At 34.2% G+C, this 25,721-nt stretch overlaps 1 protein-coding gene across 4 annotated transcripts in view; it reads right to left on the bottom strand.

Moving 5' to 3' along the window:
- Positions 1–476: 476 nt before the first annotated feature.
- KRIT1 (KRIT1 ankyrin repeat containing) overlaps positions 477–25,721 on the bottom strand; it is a 37,949-nt gene continuing 12,704 nt past the window's right edge. For all 4 annotated transcript variants that reach the window (XM_081243413.1, XM_081243412.1, XM_081243411.1 and 1 more), the window contains 11 exons: positions 25,410–25,525; positions 25,042–25,185; positions 18,513–18,669; positions 17,238–17,345; positions 14,848–15,004; positions 13,908–14,059; positions 8,517–8,683; positions 7,791–7,878; positions 7,093–7,299; positions 1,733–1,849; positions 477–893 (listed from right to left, as the gene is read on the bottom strand). In XM_081243413.1, coding sequence (XP_081099539.1) covers positions 825–893; positions 1,733–1,849; positions 7,093–7,299; positions 7,791–7,878; positions 8,517–8,683; positions 13,908–14,059; positions 14,848–15,004; positions 17,238–17,345; positions 18,513–18,669; positions 25,042–25,185; positions 25,410–25,525 — 1,482 coding nt within the window. In that variant the 3' untranslated portion in view covers positions 477–824. The remainder of the gene's footprint in view (positions 894–1,732; positions 1,850–7,092; positions 7,300–7,790; positions 7,879–8,516; positions 8,684–13,907; positions 14,060–14,847; positions 15,005–17,237; positions 17,346–18,512; positions 18,670–25,041; positions 25,186–25,409; positions 25,526–25,721) is intronic.

Raw genomic sequence — 25,721 nt, 5'->3', positions numbered from 1 at the left:
TCTTAACAAATGCAACTACTAATATTCAGAGATTGTCACTTAGTCTATGCGTCCATGTATGTATGTGCTTATGTGCCAGGCAGTTCTGTGTAATTTACTTAACTTTAATAATACAAGTTCACTATTAGGTCTGGAATTATTTCAACAGAAAATTAAGTAAAACTTAAGAAAAAATTCCCAGGCCCTGCTATTTCCAAGAGAGTGAATGAACTTGTCTAGAACTTGTCCCTGAAATCCTTGTTTTTAAGAGGCACTCATGTAATTATGATTCAGGGGGTTCAAGAACTATAATACTTTGAGAAATACTAGCTTATACCAAATAAACATTTTAACTAAGTCTTTTAAAAACATGTTGAGAAATGTTCAGAGATTACAAAAAAAAATTTAAGTAACTGTTACATATGCTTTAAGTAGAAAACACATTTTCTTTATTCAAATCATGTGACTTTCTGTACATTTTGAAATGACACACAAAGTCATAGCAAAGCTATATTTTAATTTCATCATATTCCACTCTAAGTTCTGTACCATTTACCAAAAATAACTTTTTATAAAGCTTACTGTTTTGTCTAATATTATACAGACTATCAATCTACACATTTTTGTGTGTTTCTCCTAAAAATTAGATTAGCTTATTAGGATATTATATAAAACTAATTGGTATATTACACACCAAACATAAGTACAGATTCTGTACAATGTAATAGTATACATATATATTACAAGAGACTAAATGCCTTGTTAAAAGTAATAGTTTAAGAAATCTTTCATGGAAAAAATCTATATCACAAAATGTGGTGGCTTAAGTATCAGTTGCTTTCCTCTCATGAATTTCTTTCCGTGGGCATTAACTGTCCATTTAGCTTCATTAGTAGTTTTACCACAAGGCCAGCCTACAAAGTAAAATATATGTTGACAATAAATTTGAAACATGTAAGAATGTGTAAATGACATACATGGCAGTGGACAGTTTTCTATGTATTTGAAAAGGAATTTTTCATTGTTATAAGACTGCAATAAATTATTCAGATAAGTTTCGGGCTTTGCTTAGGAAAGGCCTGCCTTTTTACCTTGGTCTTAAATATGTTAATTTCATGTTAGAGGTTTTCCTTAAAGTAAAATGGACTATCATTTTTTTTTGTTAGTTTCTGCTTTATAACAAAATGAATGTTATACATATACATATGTTCCCTCCAGGCTTGCGTCTCCCTCCCACCCTCCCTATCCCACCCCTCCAGGCGGTCACAAAGCACAGAGCTGATTTCCCTGTGCTATGCGGCTGCTTCCCACTAGCTATCTACCTTACGTTTGGTAGTGTATATATGTCCATGCCGCTCTTTCGCTTTGTCACAGCTTACCCTTCCCCCTCCCCATAACCTCAAGTCCATTCTCTAGTAGGTCTGTGTCTTTATTCCTGTCTTACCCCTATGTTCTTCATGACATTTTTTTTTCTTAAATTCCCTATATAGGTGTCAGCATACAGTATTTGTCTTTCTCTTTCTGACTTACTTCACTCTGTGTGACAGACTCTAAGTCCATCCACCTCATTACAAATAGCTCAATTTCGTTTCCTTTTATGGCTGAGTAATATTCCATTGTATATATGTGCCACATCTTCTTTATCCATTCATCCGATGATGAATGATGACTATCATTTTTTAAAAAAGAAATAACTTTATTAATACAGTAGAGTTTATTACTAGAAGTCCAGAATAACTGATTAGGTACTCACCTGTTTTGTATGTACTATAAAGCTCATTTTATATTCCATACTATGGATCTGAAAACATGTATCAGCATCTCCCAACTGCCACATAAAACAACCATACTTAAGACTGATGAGTAAAGCCTGCAACATAATTAGAAATCATTATATTGAAATATTTATTAAAAACAACACCCATCTTCTCTTACTATCTACATCTATCTAGACAGGTCTAAACACAATGGTTTTGAAAGTTAGAATAAAACTTGTTCAAAGTGCCCACACTAACTTCACACAGCCTGCAGTACAGAGCCACATGTATGGTAGACTCTTAGAAGACTGCCTTCAGCAATGATATTCTTATCAGAATGACAAAATTTTTTAAAGATGCCCATTCTGTGCTATGTATTTGTATATGTGTACACACACAGAAAGAAGTATTATTCATCCATGAGAAATAAGGAAATCCTATCATTTGCAACAACATGGATGGAACTGGAGGGCATTATGCTAAGTGAAATAAGCCAAAGAAAGGCAAATACCATAGGATACCACTTATATGTGGAATCTAAAAAAGCCAAACTTACAGAAATAGGAAGTAGAATGGTGGTTACCAGGGGCTGGTGGGTGGTGGAAGTTAAGGAGATGTTGGTCAAAGTAGTACAAACTTTCAGTTATAAATTCTGGGGATCTAATGTGGGGCATGATGATTATAGTTAGCAATACTGTACTATATGCTTGAAAGTTGCTAAGAGAGTAGATCTTAAATGTTCTCAACAGAAAAAAGAAACTGTAATTATGCAGTGTGATAGAGGTATTGGCTAATGCTATGGTGGTAACCATTTTGAAACAGATAAGTGTATCAAATCAACATATTGTACACCTTAAACTTACCCAATGATGGGGGAAAAAAAAAAAGATGCCCATTCTATCAGTGGCTTTCAAGAAAATTAAGTGTACTGCAAGTTTTTACTTTCTGCATCTTAAAAACAATTCCTTTTACTATTGATACATTCAGTACCTTTTGAATATTCATATAGTACTTTCAGATCTGAAATTTATGTAATAGGGTAACATGTCGATTTAGGCAATTTCATATCACTGAAAATAAGTACACTGATATATTTATTGTAAATATAAGCATTATTTAAAAAATTAATAATATATCCTTCATATATTCAACAGAACTATTTAAAACCAATTACAGTACCCTATTCCTACATGTTGTAACATAATGGTATACTTAAATAGGAATCCAATGTATTCTTTGGATTATTTAAAAAACAATTATCTCCTAGTAGTAACTTACATTTTCTTACCCTAAAAATATATTCTTTGTATACACATATACAAAGAAAGTGCTCATGCCATCCTTTAAAATAAGTATGTTGAGAAACATTACCTCTCTATGACTAGCAGTTCTTAATATAATGATTGTAAATAATAAACTAAGGATATGCCAGGCAGGTAATGGTTTAGGGCATTCTGAAAGTGAGGTTCTGTAAGTGAAATGTAATATAATTAATTTACATGAGTGTATACCACTTATAATGGGAAAATAATAACATCTTGCTTAAAAATAGCTATACTTATAAAATATAACTTATAGACAGGATCTACTAAAATAGCTACTTACCAAAGTACACAATGAAACACTGAGTCAAGATATCATAAAACTTTAAACTGTCTGTCTTTTGGATCAGTGACTTGAAACTTGTTTAATCAAGAGACAGGAAACTGTCCATTTAATATGTCCTCAAAACAGTTTAACATACAGAAAAAAATACATCTGTGGTATAGCAACTCCTCGATTACATGAAGGTCAAATGACCAACAAAAGCACTGAAGCCATAAGTTAAAAATAAAGGTTTTGTTTTTAAAGGACAGTGTGCAAGGAGAAAGGAATTCTTGAGAAATCCACAATAATGAAAACGGCTGAATGGAGTTGAAGAGCCCACATGGCTGTCTTGAGAGACCAGTCTGCTCCAGAAGGAAAAAGTAGCTCTCATTAGGAGGTAAAACCTACAAAGGGGAAGGTGCTTAGTGAAGGAAGTCAAAAAGTAAGAGGGCTTCCCTGGTGGCGCAGTGGTTGAGAGTCCGCCTGCCGATGCAGGGGACACGGGTTCGTGCCCCTGTCTGGGAAGATCCCACATGCCACGGAGCGGCTGGGCCCGTGAGCCATGGCTGCTGAGCCTGCGCATCCAGAGCCTGTGCTCCGCAACGGGAGAGGCCACAGCAGTGAGAGGCCCGCGTACCGCAAAAAAAAAAAAAAAAGAAAAAAAAGTAAGAGAAGTGACAGGGATAGTTGAGAGCAGAAAAGGGAAACCATGTAAGTCAGAAGTAGAAATAGCCAACCAGGACACACAGGAGAAATAGTGACGTTGACAAGTGACCATGAACAATGGCACTAATGGGTATTTAAAGAACCAGTTTTATTTCAGAAGAGCATTATGGTCTACATAAATTGACATCAGCAAAGGGTAATCTATTGCCTGGATTAGCAGTGGTATTAAGGCTGAAGATGTATCAACAAGTACAGTTCAGTTATGAAGACTGAAATGCTTTTACTATAGTAAAACATTGAACCGTAACACTGCATTTACCTACTCGATAGTGCCTACATTTTATGTAAGCAGACAGATAGGTCTCTGATGAGTATATGAAACTGGCTGAGCTGTATTTTCTGAGGGGCAACTTTCATTATTCCAAACAATAACAAAATATAGAAGGCAGAAGTAATTGAGATTAAAAAAAAAACCACAGCTGTATTCTATGGCTTTTCCTGAGATTAAATCTCTGAGGCTAATGTATCCCATATGTAGACTTTTAAATGCAAATGAAAGTATTTTTGCAGATGAAGATGTTTATTTAAGCAAGCTTGTCATATTCAACCCTAGCAGATTTGGTCAATCTAAGACAACTGAGGAGAAGCTGATTGTTCCTATCTTTGATCGTTTGAAAATGTAATTATCTTAGTGCTTTTGTAGGTGCCATAAATTTATCAGTAGCTTACAGAACACAAGGTAATGATTATGTGGACAGAAAACATTGTTACCCTTGGTTTCAATCACCTTTTTATATGCCCAATGACAGCATTTCTATTTATATTTCTAGAAAAAGAAGATTCTTAATAACACTATCATCCTCTGCCTGCTACTCCTATCTCACTTACTCAATTCCTGGACCAGAATATTATTCATAATATGAAATGTTACATTACTGAAACATCATCTGAATACTATATAAAACTTTTCATTGTTGCCTAAATTTGGAATGCTCCCAAAAGTCAAACATAAAATACAGTTTAGAGAAAAGGCTCAGTGTTATGCCCACAGTATCACCATCCAGTTCAATGAAGAAGAATTTGCAGATATTTGTATAAAATGGTCTGAAATAGCAGAGGAAAAATTTCTTGAAATGACAAGGGGAATTTCTCCTTCATTTCCTTAGTACAACAGGAATAGAAAAAGTAGTTACAAGCTAATAAGAAGTAGCTTATTTTGTATGAGTAAAATAGTCTAAATAGAAAATGATAAGCAAATGATTCCAAAGCAAGCAGATATCAGAGACTTCAAAAAATCAAGTTCCAAGTCAGTCACTGCCCTATGTCCCTGCATATTCTTTATCTCCATTCACAGGCATATCTAACAGTATGGGAAAATAACTGTTGCCCATAATGATGATCCTGAGTTATCAGGAAATAACTAAACTACAATTGGGATACTTTCAGAAGGTATGTGATTACATAATAAAGACTTACAAAAATGATGAAAAAAGTTAGGTTTACTATGAAATTCCCTAGTCTAAAACACCTTTTGAAAAAATGCGTAACCTTAGTTACTTAAACTGATTTGGAAAATAGTCTATTCGTGACATATCTGAATGAACAAAATAGACTTTTATCTGCTTCCTTTACTAACCAGAAAGCTGTTTATCCTGTGAAATGTGTTAAATATGCTAAAAGTAATTGATAACCCCATATTTATATTATCATGACTTTGATTAGAAAAAGGAGCACAATACAGTAATAAGCCTCTGATTGAAAAGCTCTGAAGTAGGGGCGGCCAGATCAAGATGGTGGAATAGAAAACCTCTGAACAGTTCTAATAGGTATTCACAGTCCCATCCACACTTCATCTTGCCCCCCAAAATGTTCTTATAACTTATTCTAATTTGCAAAATGAACCACTTGTGTCAGATATTATATTTCCTTTTTTAAATCTGTATTTTTTTCATTTAAATCTAATTGATTTTTAGAATAGGTAATACATTCACAGTTAAAAAAATTTTTTTAAGTTGCAAAATGCTATATAATGAAAAGTCTCCCTTCTACTCTTATTCCCAGTTACATGGTTCCCCCCCTCTAAAGGCTTTAAGAGACATTTTATGCATACAAAAGCAATACATATTTATGCAAATATAGTATTCACTTCCCCCCATTTTTTGAGGTACAATTGACATATAACATTATATTAGTTTCAGGTATACAACATAATGATTCAGTATTTATATATATTGCAAAATGATCACCACAATAAGTATCGTTAACATCCATCACCATACATAATTACAACTTTCTTTTTCTTATGATAAGGAATTTTAAGATCTATTCTCTTAGCAACTTTCAAATATGCAATACAGTATTATTAACTATGGGCACCATGCTCTATGCTACATCCCCATGACTTATTTATTTTACAGCTGGAAGTTTGTACCTTTTGACCCCCTTTACCCATTTTGCCCATCTCCCAACTCCCTGCCTTTGGCAACCACCAGTCTGTTCTTTGTATCTATGAGCTTGTTTTTTTTTTAAAAAAAGATTCCACATATAGTGAGATCATATGGTATTTATCTTTGTCTGACTTATTTCACTAGGCATAATGCCCTCAAGGTCCATCCATATTGTTGCAAATGAAAGACTTCATTCTTTTTAATGGCCGAATAATATTCCATTGTATATATTTACACATTTTTTTTAGGCATTCATCCACCGATGGACACTTAGGTTGCTTATCTTGGCCATTGTAAATAATGTTTCAATGAACAGGGACGTGCATGTATCTTTTTGTGTTAGTGTTTCTGTTTTCTTCAGATAAATACCCATTTCCACCCATTTTTACATGAATGGTGGCATATTACATATGGTTCAGCACCAAATATATCTTAGAGATCATTCCACAGAAAAATATTCTTCTTTCTTTTATATGGCTGCAAGGTATTTCAATGTTACAATTAATATGTTAACTCCCTATTGATAATCATTTCGTTTTCACCCCCCTATCCTTTGCTATTATAAATGAATGAAATTGTTCATGTAGGCTAGTACTGTTATTTTAGATATTACATAATGTGACTGGTCAAAAACAGCTGAAAAGATGAAAATCTACCTTAGTTTCCATATTGAGAAGATGAAGTCCTTTGATATTCACACCTACATACACAGGGATGACTTTATGATTACTGGGGCTTGCCTTTGTAAATATCTGTCCTATGAAAAAAGCTGCTCCATATGTAGGAATTTCCCAACAATTCTGTAAGAACATGCGCTGTAGGTGATGCATTTCTTTACTGACACCTTCACTTGTACTAAGATTCTAAAAACAAAGTAAAATAAACAGATGTGAAAGGAGAATGTACCTTTGATAATCCAAACAGGTCAACTAAACAGTTTCTAAGATCAAGGCTATCCCAAAGACAAATAAAATTGTGTGACATTATCCCAAAGGCAGTTTTTCTTTTGAGATCTTATGTTAGAAAAAAGAAATATCAAGGTCTAAAAATAACGTTTATCTATTCTATTACATTTTTAAGTGCCTCGTGGATAGAGATAGTGTATTATCTCATGTTTTTTTAATCTCTAGCACTTACCACAGTATCCAGCATACAGACGGTATTCAGTAAAAGATTCTACATTATTAAAAATAAAACTATTTTGCTCCTTTTCCTTTCAGGCATGTGAACTATAAGATCCTTATTTAATTGCAAGAATAAAATGTAATGTACCTATGTTTAAAACATATTAATAATACTAACAAAATTTCAACTAGGCTATAAAATGTCTTTTTATTTCTATTTAACAGCTTACCTTGTATTCATGAAGTATTCGGTTTGTCCAGTGAGGCGCCTTACTTTTCAATTTGGTAATAGGTACAATGGATTTTAGATTTTCTTCACTGTAAGCAAATACGCCAACATCTTTTAAATAAATCAACTTTAGTAGCTACAGTAATATAATCATTTACATGTAAATGGCTTTAAATAATATGATTTTTGAGCTGAAAAATATTATATTGTAACATATCAGAGAACTCTCAACATGTTAAGCAAAAAGTCACGATCCTAATATTGCTCAATTTAGAGAAATGTTTCTTCTTTCAGTAGGCACAAAATATTTTTGAATATTGAAAACTACAATAAACAAACTTTAGATATGCTAAAACCTCAATGTTTTCTCTCAACATGAAACATGAACTAGTTTTTGTGGTGGTATACTGAAATGCATCTGCCTTGTAACATTTTTTCTACTAATCCAAGTCAGGTTTTAGTGAACTTATTTAAACATACGGTAAAGAAAGATAAAGCTAACAAGTATAAGGCATATCAAACTATATTCAAATATAAAGAAAAGAACTTTGGAGACAGTGTAACTTAAAGAATGCTTTACTATGTTTTTTTTCTCATTCCATGCCTTATATTATTTAATTCCAAACCAACATCTAAATAGTTCTTAGTAACATAATATTTCTAAATTTTCTTGGTTAAACTGAACCTTGGGTACAGCACAAGACCATGAATTGTATTAAATACTTACTTTAGGAAACCTTGCTTGTGTTTCTTACTCTCATAATTTCCATAAACTATCTGCAGCAGTAGACTTGCCAATGTTATCAGTTTAGCATCAGGAGCTGTATAAAAGCCCTTCAATAAATTATATCTGGCTTCATCAAAGAGAATAAGAATAGCTAATGGGTCTTCAATCTTAAAAGAAAAAGTATAATTTGGTTATTAGGCCACAATTTCCTATTATAAATGTACAACTTGCCACTATCTAATATGAAAAAGCAAAAGCTATGTAATTTCATATAAATAAGCTGTTATTGCTTTAGAGCAGAGGTTGACAATTTTTTTCTATTAAAGCCCAGACAGTAATATTTTAAGCTTTGTGAGTCAGATATTCTGTTAGAACGACTCAACTCTGCTATTGTAGCACAAAAGCAGCTATAGACAACACATCTACAAATGTTGGAGTTCTTCTAAAACTTTTTATATTGATTCTGAAATTTGAATTTCATGAAATGTTCATGAAATATTCTTTTGAATTTTTTTCAACCTTTAATAGATTGCAGGATATACAAAAATAGGCAACAGGTCAGATACAGCAATAGGCCATAGGTTGCTAACCTCTGATTCACAGTTCAATAAAATTATCATCAGTTTATGGATATGAGTGTGTATAACTTCTAGTACAATTTTACTTAAATTCTTTATACTCATCAAACATTCTTCTACAATCTGTGCTTCACCCAATATAGTAGTGAACCTCAAAGAAGATAAAAGGAAGTGTTAATTCCCAGAGGGACACATGAAGTTTGAAAAAAGCTTAATATTTTTTATTTGACTAAAAAATATTCAGTACTTTGCACTTTCAAATAACACTAAAGGAGGGCATACTTTTTTCAAGTTTTGAAAACTTTAAAGTTTCACTTTATCTGATAAGATTAACAAACATTGAAAAATGCCAGCCTACAGAATACATTTCTACTTGGAAATAATCACCAATTATAGAGATTCTGAATGAATACTTAGTGTGTTTCCAAATATTATTCAAAATGACCCAAATTCCTTATGGTAAAAGAAATTTTGTCATACTAACTAAAATAATATCTTATAATACTCCATATATTGATAATATCAAAAAAACTGAAACAGAATTTCATGGGGAAAAAAGATAAGGGGATTGCTCTAGATTAAAGGAGACTTAAAGAGACAGTAATCAAATGCAAAGCATGAACGCTGACTAGCTCCTTCAGTTGGGAGTTATAAGAGACTGAAAAATTGGGGGGAAATCTGAATATGGGTCTGATATTAGATGTTATTATGGAAATATTAATTTTATTAGGGTGAAAGTGGTACTGTACTATGTAGGTACATCCTTGTTCTTAGAAGATGCACATTAAAATATTTAGGGATGAAGTGCCAGGATGTCTGCAACTTAATTTTAAATGGTTCACAAGGAAAAGAGAGGAAAGATGAAACAAATGTAGCAAAATGTTAACAATTAGTGAATTTAATGAATGGTATATGGTATGAAGTTTATTACTTTTTCAACTTTCCTATGGGTTTTTAATTTCTCAAAATAATTGTTGGGAAAAAATGAAAGAAAACATTTTTCTAATAAAAATTGACTTAATGAATTTGAAGAGTTTGAATAGAGAATAGTTATAATTCCTAATAGTGTGTTCAGTGACTATTAGTCAACAATTGTTCTTTTTAAATGAAAGCAGGCTCTTTTCATCCTAAAAGAATAATCCTAACCAAAAAAAATGCAATTCTTCTATTTTTCAGGTGGTAAAAATAGGAATTTTTCAATTACACAATGAGTGAAAAAGAACGCAACCACTTTATCAGATGATCGTGATATTCTGATTCACCTTAAGTACTCACTAAGCCTTACTTCTTTTCACTTGAGCCTACTTTATATTATTTGTAACATAATATGCAATTAATTAATATCCAAGTATTATCATTATTGCTCTTTCTCTACCAGCCAGCTTTAAAAATATTACTTAGGGAGAAAGAAGACAGGCTGAGTATATTTAGATTATTTGCAAATTTCATAAATCTATTACATTTTAAGAACTGCTAACAAAGTTTGCTATTTTTAACTATTTTTAACTGTAGAATTTAGTGGCATTAATTACATTCACAATGTTGTGAACCATCACAACTATTTCCATATTTTCATCGCCCAAACAGAAACTCTGTAACCATTAGGTCCTCATTCTCTCCCCCCATCACACTTATATACTTTCCGTTTATGATATCTATTCTAGATATTTATTTAAGATAAGTAGAATCAAACAGTATTTGTCCTTTTGTGTATGGCTTATTTCACCTAGCATGTTTTCAAGGTTCATCCATGTTATGACATGTATCAAAACTTCATTTCTTTTTATGGCTGAATAATATTCCATTTTCTTCATCCATTTATCTGTTAATGAACACTTAGCTTGTGTCTACCTTTTTGGTTATTATGAATAATGCTGTTAAGAATGCTGGAATACAAGTATCTGTTTGAGTTCTTGTTTCCTTTAGGTATATACCTAGGAGTGGAATTGCTGGATCAAATGGTAATTCTATGTTTAGTTTTCAGAAGAACCACTCAACTATTTTCCACAGCAGCTGCACAATTTTACACTCCTACCTACAACATACAAGGGTTCCAATTTCTCTATGTCCTCATCAAAACTCAACATCTTCTTTTATAAATTTTTATTATTACAACCATCCTAGTAGGTGTGAAGTGGTTTCTCATTGTGTTTTGATTTACATTTCCTTAATGACTAATAATGCTGAGCGTCTTCACATGTGCTTGTTGGCCACTTGTATATCTTTACTGGAGAAATGTTATTTAAGTCCTTTACCCAATTTAATTGAGTTGTCTTTTCGTTGTTGAGTTGTAGTTCTTTTTATATTCTGGATAGTAAACACTTATCAGATTTATGATTTGCAAATATTTTCTTGCATTCTCTAGTTTGTCTTTTCTCTTTCTTGATAATGTCCTTTGATTTACAAATGCTTTTAATTTTGATGAAGTCCCATTTATCTATTTTTTTCTTTTTTTACTCATGTTTTTGGTGTCATATCTAAAACTCCAAGGCCAAATCTAAGGTCATGAAGATCACCCACATATTTTGTCCTAAGAGTTTTATGGTTTTGGCTTGTATATTCAAGTTATTGATACACTGAGTTAATTTCTGATGCGGTGTGAGATCAGGGTCTAATTTTATACTTTTTGCATATGAATTTCCAGTTGTTCCAGCATCATCTGTTGAAGAGACTATGCTTTCTTCATTGGATGCATTTGGCATCCTTGTCAAAAAGCAGTTGGGGGGCTTCCCTGGTGGCGCAGTGGTTGAGAGTCCGCCTGCCGATGCAGGGGACACGGGTTCGAGCCCTGGTCTGGGAAGATCCCACATGCTGCGGAGCGGTTAGGCCCGTGAGCCATGGTCGCTGAGTCTGCACGTCCGGAGCCTGTGCTCCGCAACGGGAGAGGCCACAGCAGTGAGAGGCCCACGTACCGCAAAAAAAAAAAAAAAAAAAAAAAAAAAAGCAGTTGGCATGGATATATGGGGTTACTTCAGGACTCTCAATTCTATTCCACTGGTCTATGTCTATCCTTATATCAGTACCACATTGTTTGGATTATTGTAGCTTTGTACTAAGAAATTTGGAAATGTGAATCCCACAACTTTATTCTTCTTTTTCAGGAATGTTTTGGCTATTCAAGGCCCTTTGCAATGAATTTGGGGATTGCCTTTCCCATTTCTGCAAAAACGTCTGTTGTTAGGGAATTGTGTTGAATTGGTAGATCACTTTGCTTGTATTGATGTCTTAACAATATTAAGTCTTCTTATCCTTGAACATGGGATGTCTTTCTAGTTACTTATGTCTTCTTTAATTTCTTTCAACAATGTGTTTGTAGTTTTCAGTGTACAAGTTTTGCAGCTCTCTTGTTAAATTTATTCCTAGGTATTTTATTCTTTTAGAAGTTATTTTAATGGAGTTTTTAGTTCCTTTGTGGAGTGTCTGTGGCTGGTTATAGAAACAACTGATTTTCATGTGTTGAGCTTGTACCCTACAACTTTGCTGAAACCATTTATTAGCCCTAGTAGCTTTTGTGTAGATTCTTTGGAATTTCCTATATACAGGATAATGTCATTTGTGATCAACAGAGACAGTTTTACTTTTTCCTTTCCAATCTGGATGCCTTTCTTTTTTTTTCTTTTCTTTCTTTCCTTTTTTTGGGGGTGGTGGTGGGGGGAGTGTGGCTCATTGCTTTCGTTAGAACTTCTAGTTCTATGTTAAACAGCAGTGGTGAAAGCAGGTATCCTTGTCTTGTTCCTGATCTTAGGAGGAGTTTTCAGTCTTTCACCACTGACTATGTTAGCTGTGGGTTTTTCATAAATGCCATTTATTACACTGAGGAAGTTCCCATCTATCCTAGTTTTCTGAGAGTTTTACCATGAAAGGCTACTGGATTTTGTCAAATGCCTTTTTTACCTTTAGTTTGATAACAGAAGAGGGACAATATGAATAGTCAGGCATAAAACATTTACCAAGTTTGGACAAGGTCATTGAAATTTTCATGTGCTGAAATTTGTTTAACCTTGTCTGTTTAATATTTTCTTGAATAAAGAATCAGGAAATTGTGTATTTTTTCTTCACCAAATTTATGAGACCCTGGAACTTTTCTTTTTCCCCCAGTTTTCACAGCTACCACTGCATTTAGATTATCACCTAGTTTAACTTGTAACATCTCCCTTAGGTTTCTCCTTGTCCAGTCGTACCTCAGATGACATTATTTCACTTCTCCTCTAAAATTTACAGTAATTCAAATCCAAACATACTTGTTTGGGACAGACCTTTTTTTAATCAAATGTAAATTCCATTCTCATTTTTTACTATCTATATAGTTCTCTGTTGAGTCAAAAACAGCTATTTACCGACTGTTGAGAATAACTTTTTAATGTCCCCTTTGTAAATATAATCTTCTCTAACCAGAATGATTTTTTTTTCTCCCCCTACACCAATGCATCTCTTTGCTCCTTTGAAACTTACACAACTGATTAGCCCTTTATTAAGTTTATCTGACACTGTACTCCCTTTCTAACTACTCTAAAATTTTTTTCTACTCTAAAATCTTTCTCCCATCTGGTTGGTAATTCTCTTTAGGATGGATTCTCTATTTCTTTTGTATTCTAAGACAATGGAGGTGGGGAAATGGAAAAACCAACCAGAGGCTTTGTAAGTAGACTGACTCAAACTCTACCACTTACAACAGGGATGTAAGGATTGAACAGAAAAACAGAAATAAAACCTCCTGTAAAGGAAGAGCACAATTTTTGCCTCTAGTGCTTAAAACAGGAACTCAGTAGATTCTGAACATTTAAATGACTGTAAAAAAGATTTCTGAGCAAACCTTTTTCTCAACTTCCAAAGGAAGTCTCACATCTCTTCTTAGGAAAAGCTGCGGTGTCTCCCTTTGGGGATCCAAATTAGTCAATTCAGCAAGTATTTCTGGCCAGTCACGAACATGTTGCAATGGTTTATGATAAGGCTTGAGTTGAAGGCCTGAAAAACATCTTTCCTTTTATAAATGATAATGTAAAAATGAACCAATTAAATCAACATATAGAAACTTTTTATCAAATTCTGTACCTAAGTACTGAGCACACACAAATTAAAGGTCTAAATTTAAATCAATATTGACTTTAATCAACATTACTACCCAATTTGAGGTTAATTATTTATTAAGAATATAAGAATTATGAGACTAAATCTGAAAATGAATAAAATTTATCAAATATATTTAAGATCCTTAATTCCATGATAGCCTACTTAATGAGAAAATCAGTAGAATTTGGTGTTTAAAAAAATACAATTAAATCACTAGATAACCAATCACAACCAACTCAATGAAATCCCTTATGTATCTGCAATACTTTGTCTGAGAGACAAATCTATAATGACATTGGGTTGAGTTTAAATAACAAACATCTGATAGAAAACCAATATACAGAAAAAGAAAATCTGTATTATTCTGAGATGAGGTGAGCACTGAAAATAAAGGCAAGTTGGATGAGCACTATGTTTAACAGCATTCAAATCAAATTCATTGCCAAAGAAAAAATGTTTTGGTTTTTATCATTTCAAACATTGTATGAACAAAGAGGGGCCAGGAGGAAGCAGAGGCTTATCTGTTTCAGCAGTTTGAACATAAACAATCTGTATAAAAGAGAAGAACACTGTATCATTTGAAAATTTAAAAGTCAATAATAATTGATGCTATACTTAAGTTTACCAACCCACTCTCAAAAAGGAATAATCAGGTTTATACAACAGAATAACAAATTGCTTACTGAGATTTTCTGAACAGATCCAAATAGTGAAATATTGCTGTGTTTCTTGAGAGAGACGCATTCCTTCCATTATCTGCTGCACTGTGGTATTATTTCCATGCTTCAGTTCAACAGAACGGTATGATCCATCCATTCTGTATATTCGAACTTTTTCATACTAGGACAAAGAATGATAATAAATTATGCAACCTGGTTATAAATTATACATCCCAATACAACAAAATGCTTTAATTTCAACTTCATCTGCTTAAAAACAACTTTAAGTGAGAATCTTCTGGCGGTATTTTATTTATTTATTTTTGCCTTGCCGTGTGGCTTGTGGAATCTTACTTCACCAACTAGGGATTGAACCTGTACCCCCTGCAGTGGAAGCACAGAGTCCTAACCACTGGCCCTTCTAGCAATATTAAAAAAAATTTTTTTTTCATTATTTATATTTTCTAACATGTTTTCCTCTGAATATTCCATGGTCAAATAAGTTTGAGAAACTAAGGCAAATGGGTTTTTAAAAAATATTCAACTTCGAAATCTTCTGAAAGGATATTTTAAAGCCATTAATGTACAATGTAAATATCAAATGGGGGATATAGACTTGGTTAACTAAATCTGGTGTTAGTTAAGTACCTCATGAGTTTAGTGGGCCACAAATTAGAATGTAGAAATGTGTACCAGCAATAATTTGTCCTAAGAGGAATCTGTGATAGAAGATTTTGCAGGTAAAGGTTATGAAACAATGGACCATGAGCCAGTTTCTTTCCTCCTGTTCAGAAAATCCCAGAGAGAACTGATATTCTCAATACATTTTTATTGTTATAGGAAGTAACTGATGCCACCAAACAACTTCCAGGACAGTTCATTTTAGATAAAAGTACCTAATTCCTTTTATCTTATACATTCAGATATAAAAATTATATGAGAAATAAAAATGTGGTTTTTTACAAAATAAACTTATTTATTTATTTATTTTGGGCTGCGTTGGGTCTTTGTTGCTGCACACAGGCTTTCTCTAGTTGCAGCAAGAGGGGGTTACTCTTCATTGCAGTGCATGGGCTTCAGCAGTTGTGGCTCGCAGGGTCTAGAGCACAGGCTCAGTAGCTGTGGCGCATGGGCTTAGTTGCTCCACAGCATGTGGGATCTTCCTGGATCAGGGCTCAAACCCGTGTCCCCTGCATTGGCAGGCGGATTCTTAACCACTGTGCTGCCAGGGAAGTCCCTAAAAATGTGTTTTAACTATACAAATAGAAAACAAATTGCAACGAAGTATAACATAAGGGTGCCTGTACTGCTTATCTATTTCCTTGCTTTTGTCCTGTACTCAGCAAATAGTGTTTTGACAAAAATGTGTATGAATGTGTGTAATTTTCCTTAAAGACAGAGATCATGTACTGAATAAATAAAGAATATGTATTCTTTATCACATCACTTTCAGCATTTTATGGTGTTAAATTTACAGAAATACTCAACAAATACTCATTGCCTACTTAATAGAAATGTCTGGAAAGGCTCAAACATATGGGTTATACCTGTTGGTATAAAACTTTTATCCTTTATCAGTTGGTATAAATCCTTTTATCTGGTTTGCAAGTTTCCAAACAATTTTTAAACTGTTAACAGTTTTATCGTCACTATAACTTTCAGGCATAACTGAGTTTTTTCTAATTGTTAATTCTTCTCTATTTTAATGTCACTGCTAATTATTTTGTACATACGTAGGTGGAAAGGCCAGGTTGAACTGGCAGAATAAAAGACTTAGAAATCTCCTATTTTAACCCATTCACTATCTTGAGGAGGAAAATGAATCTGTAATAGATGACAACTTGCAGAAACTAAATTACCAAATGATGTGTAATATTATTATTGGGTTGACCAAAAAGTTCATTCAGGTTTTTCATATATTATGGAAAAACCCGAATGAACTTTTTGGCCAACCCAATATTTACAAATATATTACTTAGAAGGCCTAAGTAGAGAGAGATGCTTCAATGAATAGGTTAAAATTTGTAATCAGCATATCAAGTATACAGATTACACTGGAAATTAGATTAATTTTAACTGATCAAAAGATTTATTTATGCAGTTTTAATTTGATATGCAAGAATAAATGTCCAAATGTTAGTGATGATAACAAATTTAATACCTATGAAGTCTAACCATGAGGTTTTATAAAAGCAGGAAAGAAGCCATCCATACATTTATATCCTTCCACCCTTGCCACAGATCCTCAAATTACTTATCAGTTTAAATACAATGCTTGGCTCTAACTAGTATTTTTTTTTTATTTTTATTTTTTTTTAGTTTCTGCTTTATAACAAAGTGAATCAGTCATACATATACATCTGTTCCCACATCCCTTCCCTCTTCTAACTAGTATTTATGAAGATAATTCTTACTGGTTTGTTAATGGCTTCCTTCAACAATTTTGCAGCTTCTTCCCAATTATTTTGTTTGTTTTCTTCACAAATATTTAAAGGAGATCTTCCTTGTTGGTCTGTTATGTGCTAGCAATGTGGGGAAAAAAGAAAAGGTTAAAGATAAAAGGCATTACAAATGTACAAATAAGGGAAAATATCAAGTTTCATTACAAAACTATTGTCAAGTGTTAAGTACATATTAAGCAATCTTAGTGCATGCTATACTTAAAATAAACATGAACTGCCAAAGATGACTCAAAGCACTAATCAATGTGATTATTGTTTTTCAAAAGTTCTGATTATAGCAATAACAAAGGTTTTGTTAAAGTGTTTTTTTTGCGGTACACGGGCCTCTCACTGTCGTGGCCTCTCCCATTGCGGAGCACAGGCTCCGGACGCGCAGGCTCAGCAGCCATGGCTCACGGGCCCAGCCGCTCCGCGGCATGTGGGACCTTCCTGGACCGGGGCACGAACCCGTGTCCCCTGCATCGGTAGGCGGACTCTCAACCACTGCGCCACCAGGGAAGCCCTTTTTTTTTATTTATTTATTTTTTTTTTGGCTGCGTTGGGTCTTCGTTGCTACATGCGGTCTTTCTCTAGCTGCAGCGAGTGGGGGCTACTCTTCGTTGTGGTGCGTGGGCTTCTCATTGTGGTGGCCTCTCTTGTTGCAGAGCACGGGCTCTAGGCGTGTGGGCTCAGTAGCTGTGGCTCGCGGGCTCTAGAGCACAGGCTCAGTAGTTGTGGTGAACGGGCTTAGCTGCTCCGCAGTATGTGGGATCTTCCCAGACCAGGGCTCAAACCCCCATCCCCTGCACTGGCAGATGGATTCTTAACCACTGCACCACCAGGGAAGCCCCAAAATACTTGTTAATACAAATTCCAAAATATCCTTTTCCTTCTTAAAGATATTTTTGAGAAAAGACACTATAAAATGAAAAGAGGTTAAATTTTATGTACATTCTGTAGATGCATGGCAGTGATGGTTCTAAAACAATGTAAATGTACTTAATGCCAATGTACATCTAAAAATGGCTAAAATGGTAATTTTTATGTGAGACGTATTTTACTATAATCTAAAAAATTATGTACAAAAGCAAAGTGTATACATAAATATTACTTATTCTATATAGTAAGTGAAATTTGTTTTTGTTTTTCAGCTGACCTCTCAAGTGTATAACTTAACATTTTAGTATCATTACTTGTTATTCACTGTTTGATCATTTAAAAAAAAAAAAAGCCTGGAAAATAACTTACTCTGTCAACTTCTGGATGGTTTAGGAGAATCTGTACTATTTCAGCATGTCCTCCTCCAGCAGCAAAATGAAGAGGAGAACTAAGTTGTCCATTTAAAAGGTTTGGATTGCACTTTCCTTTCTCTAACAATATGCGAGTGGCTTCAACTTTTCCATACCTATAAAACAATAAAACACCTAAAAAGTCATCTGAAATGTTTGAAAAATCCAAATTTTAGACAATATCTCAAAGAAATCTAAGATTTTTCTAGCGCAGAGAACAAGGAATGAAGACACTGATGTAATGTTTACAGTGCTTAGGGATTTCTTATGAATTACTCTGATTCAGTTCAACTGTTTCTATTTCTGATCAACTGGGAGAAAATATAATCTCAAATACAAGATACAGCAGATGACAGAGAATCACTATCACACAAAATACAATACAAAAATTATAAATTAGGGAGATAAAATTTTTAGTCAAAATTCTTTTCAGAAGCAGAAAGTAACTCATAAATTTAATAATGCTTTTTACTCAGCCCTGCCTTTGATTTACAAAATAGGCCCAAAGACGTAATTCTCCACATAGCTGCTGTATGAGGCAATGTGGGAGACACAAAGATACGTTAAGATGAATAGTCTCTGCTCTGGTAAAGGCTTATAATGTAATCAGAGAGGAAAACAAAAACATGAGATGTTACATAATGCTGTAAAATTTAAGTAACAGTTGAGGAGAACAATCAAAAAATATGTATTTGTCAAATCATAATAGTATATAATTAATGTTTTAAAAAATGTTGGAAAAGGAAGATAAGATTTCAGTCTCAGTTCTGAAAAGTATTCTGATAGAAGAATAATTTGAACTGGATTTTAAATAGGAAGAAGCTGAAGAGATGCTGAAGAGAAGAAAATATTCCAGATAGTGGGAAAAAGAGTAAGCAAAGAGTACAAAGAATGTGCGAGATATAGTGAGTCCACCATTTGGTTACAAAGACTTATATAAGGTCGCAATCTAATGCAATGGTGGAAAGGTAATTCATTTTTTGGAAATAAATGGGTAGAAGGGGAAAGGAAATTTGCTTTTAAATATGGTGCATTTGAGGGGAAAATAGCACATCTTTAGAACTAATACGATTTGCTGTCAACTTTCTTCCCCCTCACATACCCTATGGTTTTCCTATGCCCTGAACCTGCTAATTGTATCCTAGCCTTCTTATTCATATGACTGTTTGCTCATGTTCTTAGCTATTCTTGAGATGTCCTTTTACCCCTCCTGACTTTGTTTAGGTTAAGTTCTATTATTTCTCTGAAACAGTTTAAAATCTACCTCCTCTATATTCCCACTACATTTTACCATTTCAGTTTTACTTTTTAACCTCATTTTATCTACTTTCATTCTTGTATATATACATTTCTATCAGCCTGGAAGCTCCTTGAAGGTTATGTCTTTGCATTCTCCAAACTGCCTTATGTATATAAAAAAAAAGAAAAAAAAAGTGACTAAATTGTTCAGTTGGCAATTGAAAATGCAGATTTGGTCCTCAGAAGGAAGGCAAAAGCTTGAGATATCTAAGAATATGCAAATTCATCCAACTGAAAAGAATTACTGTTAAGGCTGGGAGGAATGGATGAAATCTTTCTGAGAATTTTGAGAAAGATGAACATTTTAGAACAATGAAATGCATCTTGAAAAACACTTTCAGGATAGGAAAAGATACTAGGGGAGCAATTCAAGAAGTAATAATAAAAATAATTAATATAAACATATTTTATATGATTCTTTAAAGTTTTCAAGGTATTTCCTTATATAATTACTTAATATAATCTTCACAGCAACTTATGATGCAGGCAGAGATATTTCTAGTGCACAGATGAAAAAAATGAAGCTTGTACCAGTAAAGTAACTTGCCCAAGGTCTCATGGTTACCAGCCAGTTAGAATCCAGTTTTCTGAATCTTAGTATAGCTGTTTCCATACTATAACACATGCTTGGGTCACAGAATGGAGACCAGTATTTCAATAATAATAATAATGGTATCAGTTATATCTTGCATTTGTACTGACCTTTACTATAGCTCCATTATAGCTGTCCTTCCAACTGCAATTTGTTCCTTGAACAAAGGGATGGTCAACAGCATTTAATGCAGCAGAGCAGGGAAAGAGATTAAAAACTCAGAAAAGGTTAAGAAGGTTCATGAAGAGTGAAAAAGAGAAAGCAGTGTGTGTGGCCCCCTTACCATTGAAGTCTGGCTATGAAAGGAAGGGAATAAACAGGATAGTGGCCAGAAGAGGCAGCAGGTTCAAGTTAAGGTTTTTTTCAAGAAGGGAGAGGAACCTGTTTGAAGACAAGGGGAATGAAAGTGCAGAAAAGTAGGAAGTGAATTTAATGGGGAACAAGAAGGATTTTTCAAGCAAACCCTATGATACAGGAGAGAGATGGGAACAAAAACTGATGATTGGAGTGAGAAGAAGGACATTTCTGATGGCGTCAACTGTCTTTGAAAATAGGGGGTAAAACCATCTGATGAGAGTAGAGAAAAAAGGTAGTGGAAGTTTAAGTGCTGAAGAGTAGAAAGATTTAGAATAGTTTACAAGATGCTAATAGTTTACAAAAGGCTAACAAGATGAATGAGACAAAGACAACACACAACTGGCTACAGTGAAGGCCCAAATGAAATCAGATGGAATAACTTGTAGGGAGCCAAATCATCATAGTTCTAAAATACTCTTTAGCAATGATATGAAGCCTGAAAGTACTATCAGAGAGAGAAGATACTGATTTGAGAGAGGTGAGAAAATATGAGATGTCAGTGAGACTTTTACTGAGTGGCTGACAAGTTACCCATAAGGGGAGAAAGCCAACTTAAATAGTTTTGGAAAATGGTGATTATAGTAAAGAAAATTTTTAGGCATGTGTCATCAATATGAGAATTTTTGAAGCTTGGAGCAATCCTAGGAGTGATTTAATTAAGTGGTCCTCAAAGACTGATCCAGGAAACTCTTTGATCTCTGAAATCTTTTCAGGGTGTCCTCTCGGTCAAACATATTTTCATAATAATACTAAGATGTTATCTGCCCTTTTCATGATCATTTTCTCATAAGTGTACAATGGAGTTTTCTAGAAGCTACCTGACATGAAAATTGCAGCAAATTAAAGGCAGAATCAGATGTGAGAATCCAACTATCTTCTACAAGGCTAGACAGTAAAAAGATGCAAAAATGTAAAATAATGCTACTTTTCTCATTAATTTTTTTTGTTTTTGGAAAATAAGGGCATACTTCATAAAACTTTGTTATTTATGTTACTGTTTATTGTTATTTTAAAATGAATTAAGAAATGCTTAAAATATTTTTCAGTTTAAACTTCTAATATAGTAAGTAACACTAGATATACTTCACATAAACCAAAGCTAATTGGGATCCTGTAATTTTGAAGAATGACACGGAGCCCTAACACAAAAGTTTGAGAACCACTGATCTAATAAAACCCCTCATTTTAAAGATGAGAAAACAGAAAAAGACGGGTAAAACATCTTGTCTAAGCTTATAAAGATAGGCCCCAAATCCCAGTCTCTTGATGAGATAGCCCAGTATTCCCCTTCTCAATCCTTGTACCAGTTAGTGAATAAGAGTACATTTCCAAGATAAAGTAATTTACGTTCTTTACTAAACAGTTAAATCAGTCTTCATTCAAATTCACATGAATCAAATTATCTATCTTATTAAAAGTATTGCAGGACTTCCCTGGTGGCACAGTGGTTAGGAATCTGCCTGCCAATGCAGGGGACATGGGTTTGAGCCCTGGTCCGGGAGGATCCCACATGCTGTGGAGCAACTGAGCCCGTGCGCCACAACTACTGAGCCTGTGTTCTAGAGCCCGCAAGCCAAAACTACTGAGCCCGCACGCTGCAACTACTGAAGTCCGCGTGCCTAGAGCCCGTGCTCCGCAACAAGAGAAGCCACCGCAATGAGAAGCCTGCACACCACAATGAAGAGTAGCCCCCGCTCACTGCAACTAGAGAAAGCCCGCGCACAGTAACAAAGACCCAATGCAGCCAAAAATAAAAAAATAAAAAGTATTGCAAGGTGACCTATATACTACTAGTGGTGTATTAAACTTGGTTATTATTTCCAGCTGACAGAAATTAGTTTTATTGAAAGATAAAACTCTTCCTTGGTGTACTGCAGTAATAAGACTTTACAAATAAAAATACAACAGATTAATGAATTTTAGATTCAGACATCAAAATCTTTAAATTTTTATAACACTTTAATAACAGACAATATTTTTTGAGTGCTTATTACTGCCAGGTACCCTTCAAAGCATTTATTTTCATTTTCTCCTCTAATCCTAAGAGAGGCCATAAAATTAAGCTCATCTTTTAGATAAAGAAACAGATCCTTAGAGACATTAAGTAATTTGCTAAAGGCCATACTTTTAGGAACTAAAAGTTTCAGTTGGGTCTGAAACATAGGTACATTCCAAAGCACATTAAATACTATACCATACTTCTGTTTTTATGTAATAGGCAGTTGAAAATATTACCATTCTTTTAATAGAGAAGAAAAAAAGGCCCTGCCGCAAAAAGAGCAACAATATAGGCAAATATAAATTTGGGATTCCTAAGCTAAAATTTACTGCCTCTATCTTTTTCAATTCCACAGTGTACTTTCTTGGAGTTTGAACTATATTCTCTACCTCTTTTTGTTTAGCTCAAGAAAAGGCATGTGATTTCTTCTGGTACTGCTGCTGCTACCAGTATCTACCAGTAATCTGAAGAAACAACTGTAGTTCAGTGAAAGAAGATTTAGGGTAACTCTTTCCAAATCTGAGTATAAAAATTCCCTGTAATGGTAAAACAATTAGGAATACATTCATAGAATAAAAGAATATATTTTCAAGGAAACAGAAAAAAAATTAAGAGCATATTTATTTAATAAAGGAGCATATTTTTAAGGAAACAGCATATTTTTAATGGAGAAAAGATATATATTAAAAGCAACTATATTTAGCTGCTAGATCAGAAATACTGATCAATAAGCTATCTGATCACAGTGAAATAAAAAGAGTTTGAGTTGAAAATGATCTAATTAATTTATTTTACATATAGATAATAAACTAAGATGCAGAGAGGTAAAGCAAAGCAGCAGTAACCTTTCTGGCACCAGGGACTGGTTTCATGGGAGACAATTTTTCCATAGACGGGGGATGGTTCAGGCGGTAGGTAACGCAAGTGACGGGGAGTGGCAGATGAAGCTTCGCTTGCTCGCCTGCAGCTCACCTCTTGCTGTGCGGCCTGGGTCCTAACAGGCCACGGACCAGTACCGGTCCACAGCCTGGGGGTTGGGGACCTCTGAAGTAAAGTCACTTGCTCAACATCATGCAGCTAAAACGTTGTGGACTTTACCAGGCTGTAAATAGTGCAGGCACTTCTTAAACTAGCCAAAGAAGCTCACTTTAAACAGTAAGTCAAAAGCAACTTTCCCATAAGAAATAATGGTAAATAACTTTATTACATCCTTTCTAGAGGACAGGCTATAGCAAATAGTTAACTACTGCTACGAACATAAATTTAAGAATGTAGCCCAGGCTGAGGGGAAGAGTTATTATTATATGAGAAGTGTATGAGAGCAAAAACTATACTGGACAACTAGTGGAAAGAGCTAACTCCAATCCTGTGAGCTAATCCCTCTCATAAAAAAAAAAAAAAAAAAAGGAAGGCTTTAATTCTAATGAAAACTTTTGGTGTTTCCTGATACCACAGCTTTCCAAAGAACTAAAAGAATACTTTTCTAACATGATGCAAGGTCAAATCATAAGTAGCTAACACATGTAAATTTTATAATAAGGATAGGGCTTCCCTGGTGGCACAGTGGTTAAGAATCCTCCTGCCAATGCAGGGGACACAGATTTAAGCCCTGGTCTGGAAAGATCCCACATGCCACGGAGCAACTAAGCCCATGTGCCACAACTACCGAGCCTGAGCTCTAGAGCCCGCGAGCCACAACTACTGAGCCCAGATGCCACAACTACTGAAGCCCACATGCCTAGAGCCCATGCTCCGCAACAAGAGAAGCCACTGCAATGAGAAGCCTGCGCACTGCATCTAAGAGTAGACCTCACTCACTGCAACCAGAGAAAAGCCTGCGCGCAACAAAGACCCAACGCAGCCAAAAATAAAAAATAAATAATAATAAAATAAAATATAATAAGGATAAACAAACATAACACAACTCCAGTACAAAATAGAAATTGCAAGGGTGAATAAGGGACCGTGTGCTGTGCAATGGCACTTGCTAGTCATTAGCTATCCTACTGCATGACCTCAGGATGCCTGAGAACATTAATGATACTTTTCCTGTGGGGCAGACCTTGTAAATCTGAACAGTGTGGCACATACACAGTAATCAAAGATTACTACAGAGAAAGCTCATAAGGCAAACATGGTAGAGGAAAAAGTGGCTGGAATGAGAACAGCTTTGAAAAGAAGCACTAACATTTATAAACTAAGGATTCATTCTTTCTAAAAACAAAAGAATAATCTATTTACCAGCATGCATAATGAATGGGTGCCCAGTGGTCACTATCTAATTGGTTGACTGAAAATCTTTCATTGAGAAGTCGGCTTAATAATTCTGAATCTCCTTCACAGGCACTTCGATGGAGAGGAAAATCATCTACCCACTGTCGTTCCCTAATCATTAAAAGAAGAAAAAAAAAAAGGCACTGTTGAAATTCAGATTGTTTTGAAACAAATGTGACATATCTATGAAAGCTATGTTTCACTGAGCAGCTGTAAACTAAATCATTTATGCAATGATTACATTGCATACTAATTGCATATATCATTTTAAACAGTATTTTAACATTAGAATGTATGTGTTTAAAAAGCAATGTGGAGGAAAACCAGAACAGTACTTGTCTTCTGTGACACTGCTCATGCTTCTCTGCCATTTTTCCTGTTTGGGAATTTGGATTTTTGAGTAGTCTGGAGCTCCTAGACCAAAGTATGGATTTATTACCACTTTATCTACCTAGAAAGGGAAAACAAAACAAAACAAAAACAAAAACAGCTTTAGATACTGAGCTTTAGATACTTGACTTTGAGGTATAAAAATAGAGCTAAGTGCAGATGTCATCTTAATGTTTACAATTAGTAATAGATGCATTTATTTCAGGAAAAAAAATTACATTTGAAATGAAATGTCTTTTGAAATCAGGACCAAAATT

The sequence above is a fragment of the Mesoplodon bidens genome (genome assembly GCF_964165515.1).
Source record: "Mesoplodon bidens genome assembly, chromosome: 9".
NCBI classification, from domain to species: domain Eukaryota; kingdom Metazoa; phylum Chordata; class Mammalia; order Artiodactyla; family Ziphiidae; genus Mesoplodon; species Mesoplodon bidens.
This window is presented reverse-complemented; position numbering and strand designations above follow the sequence as displayed.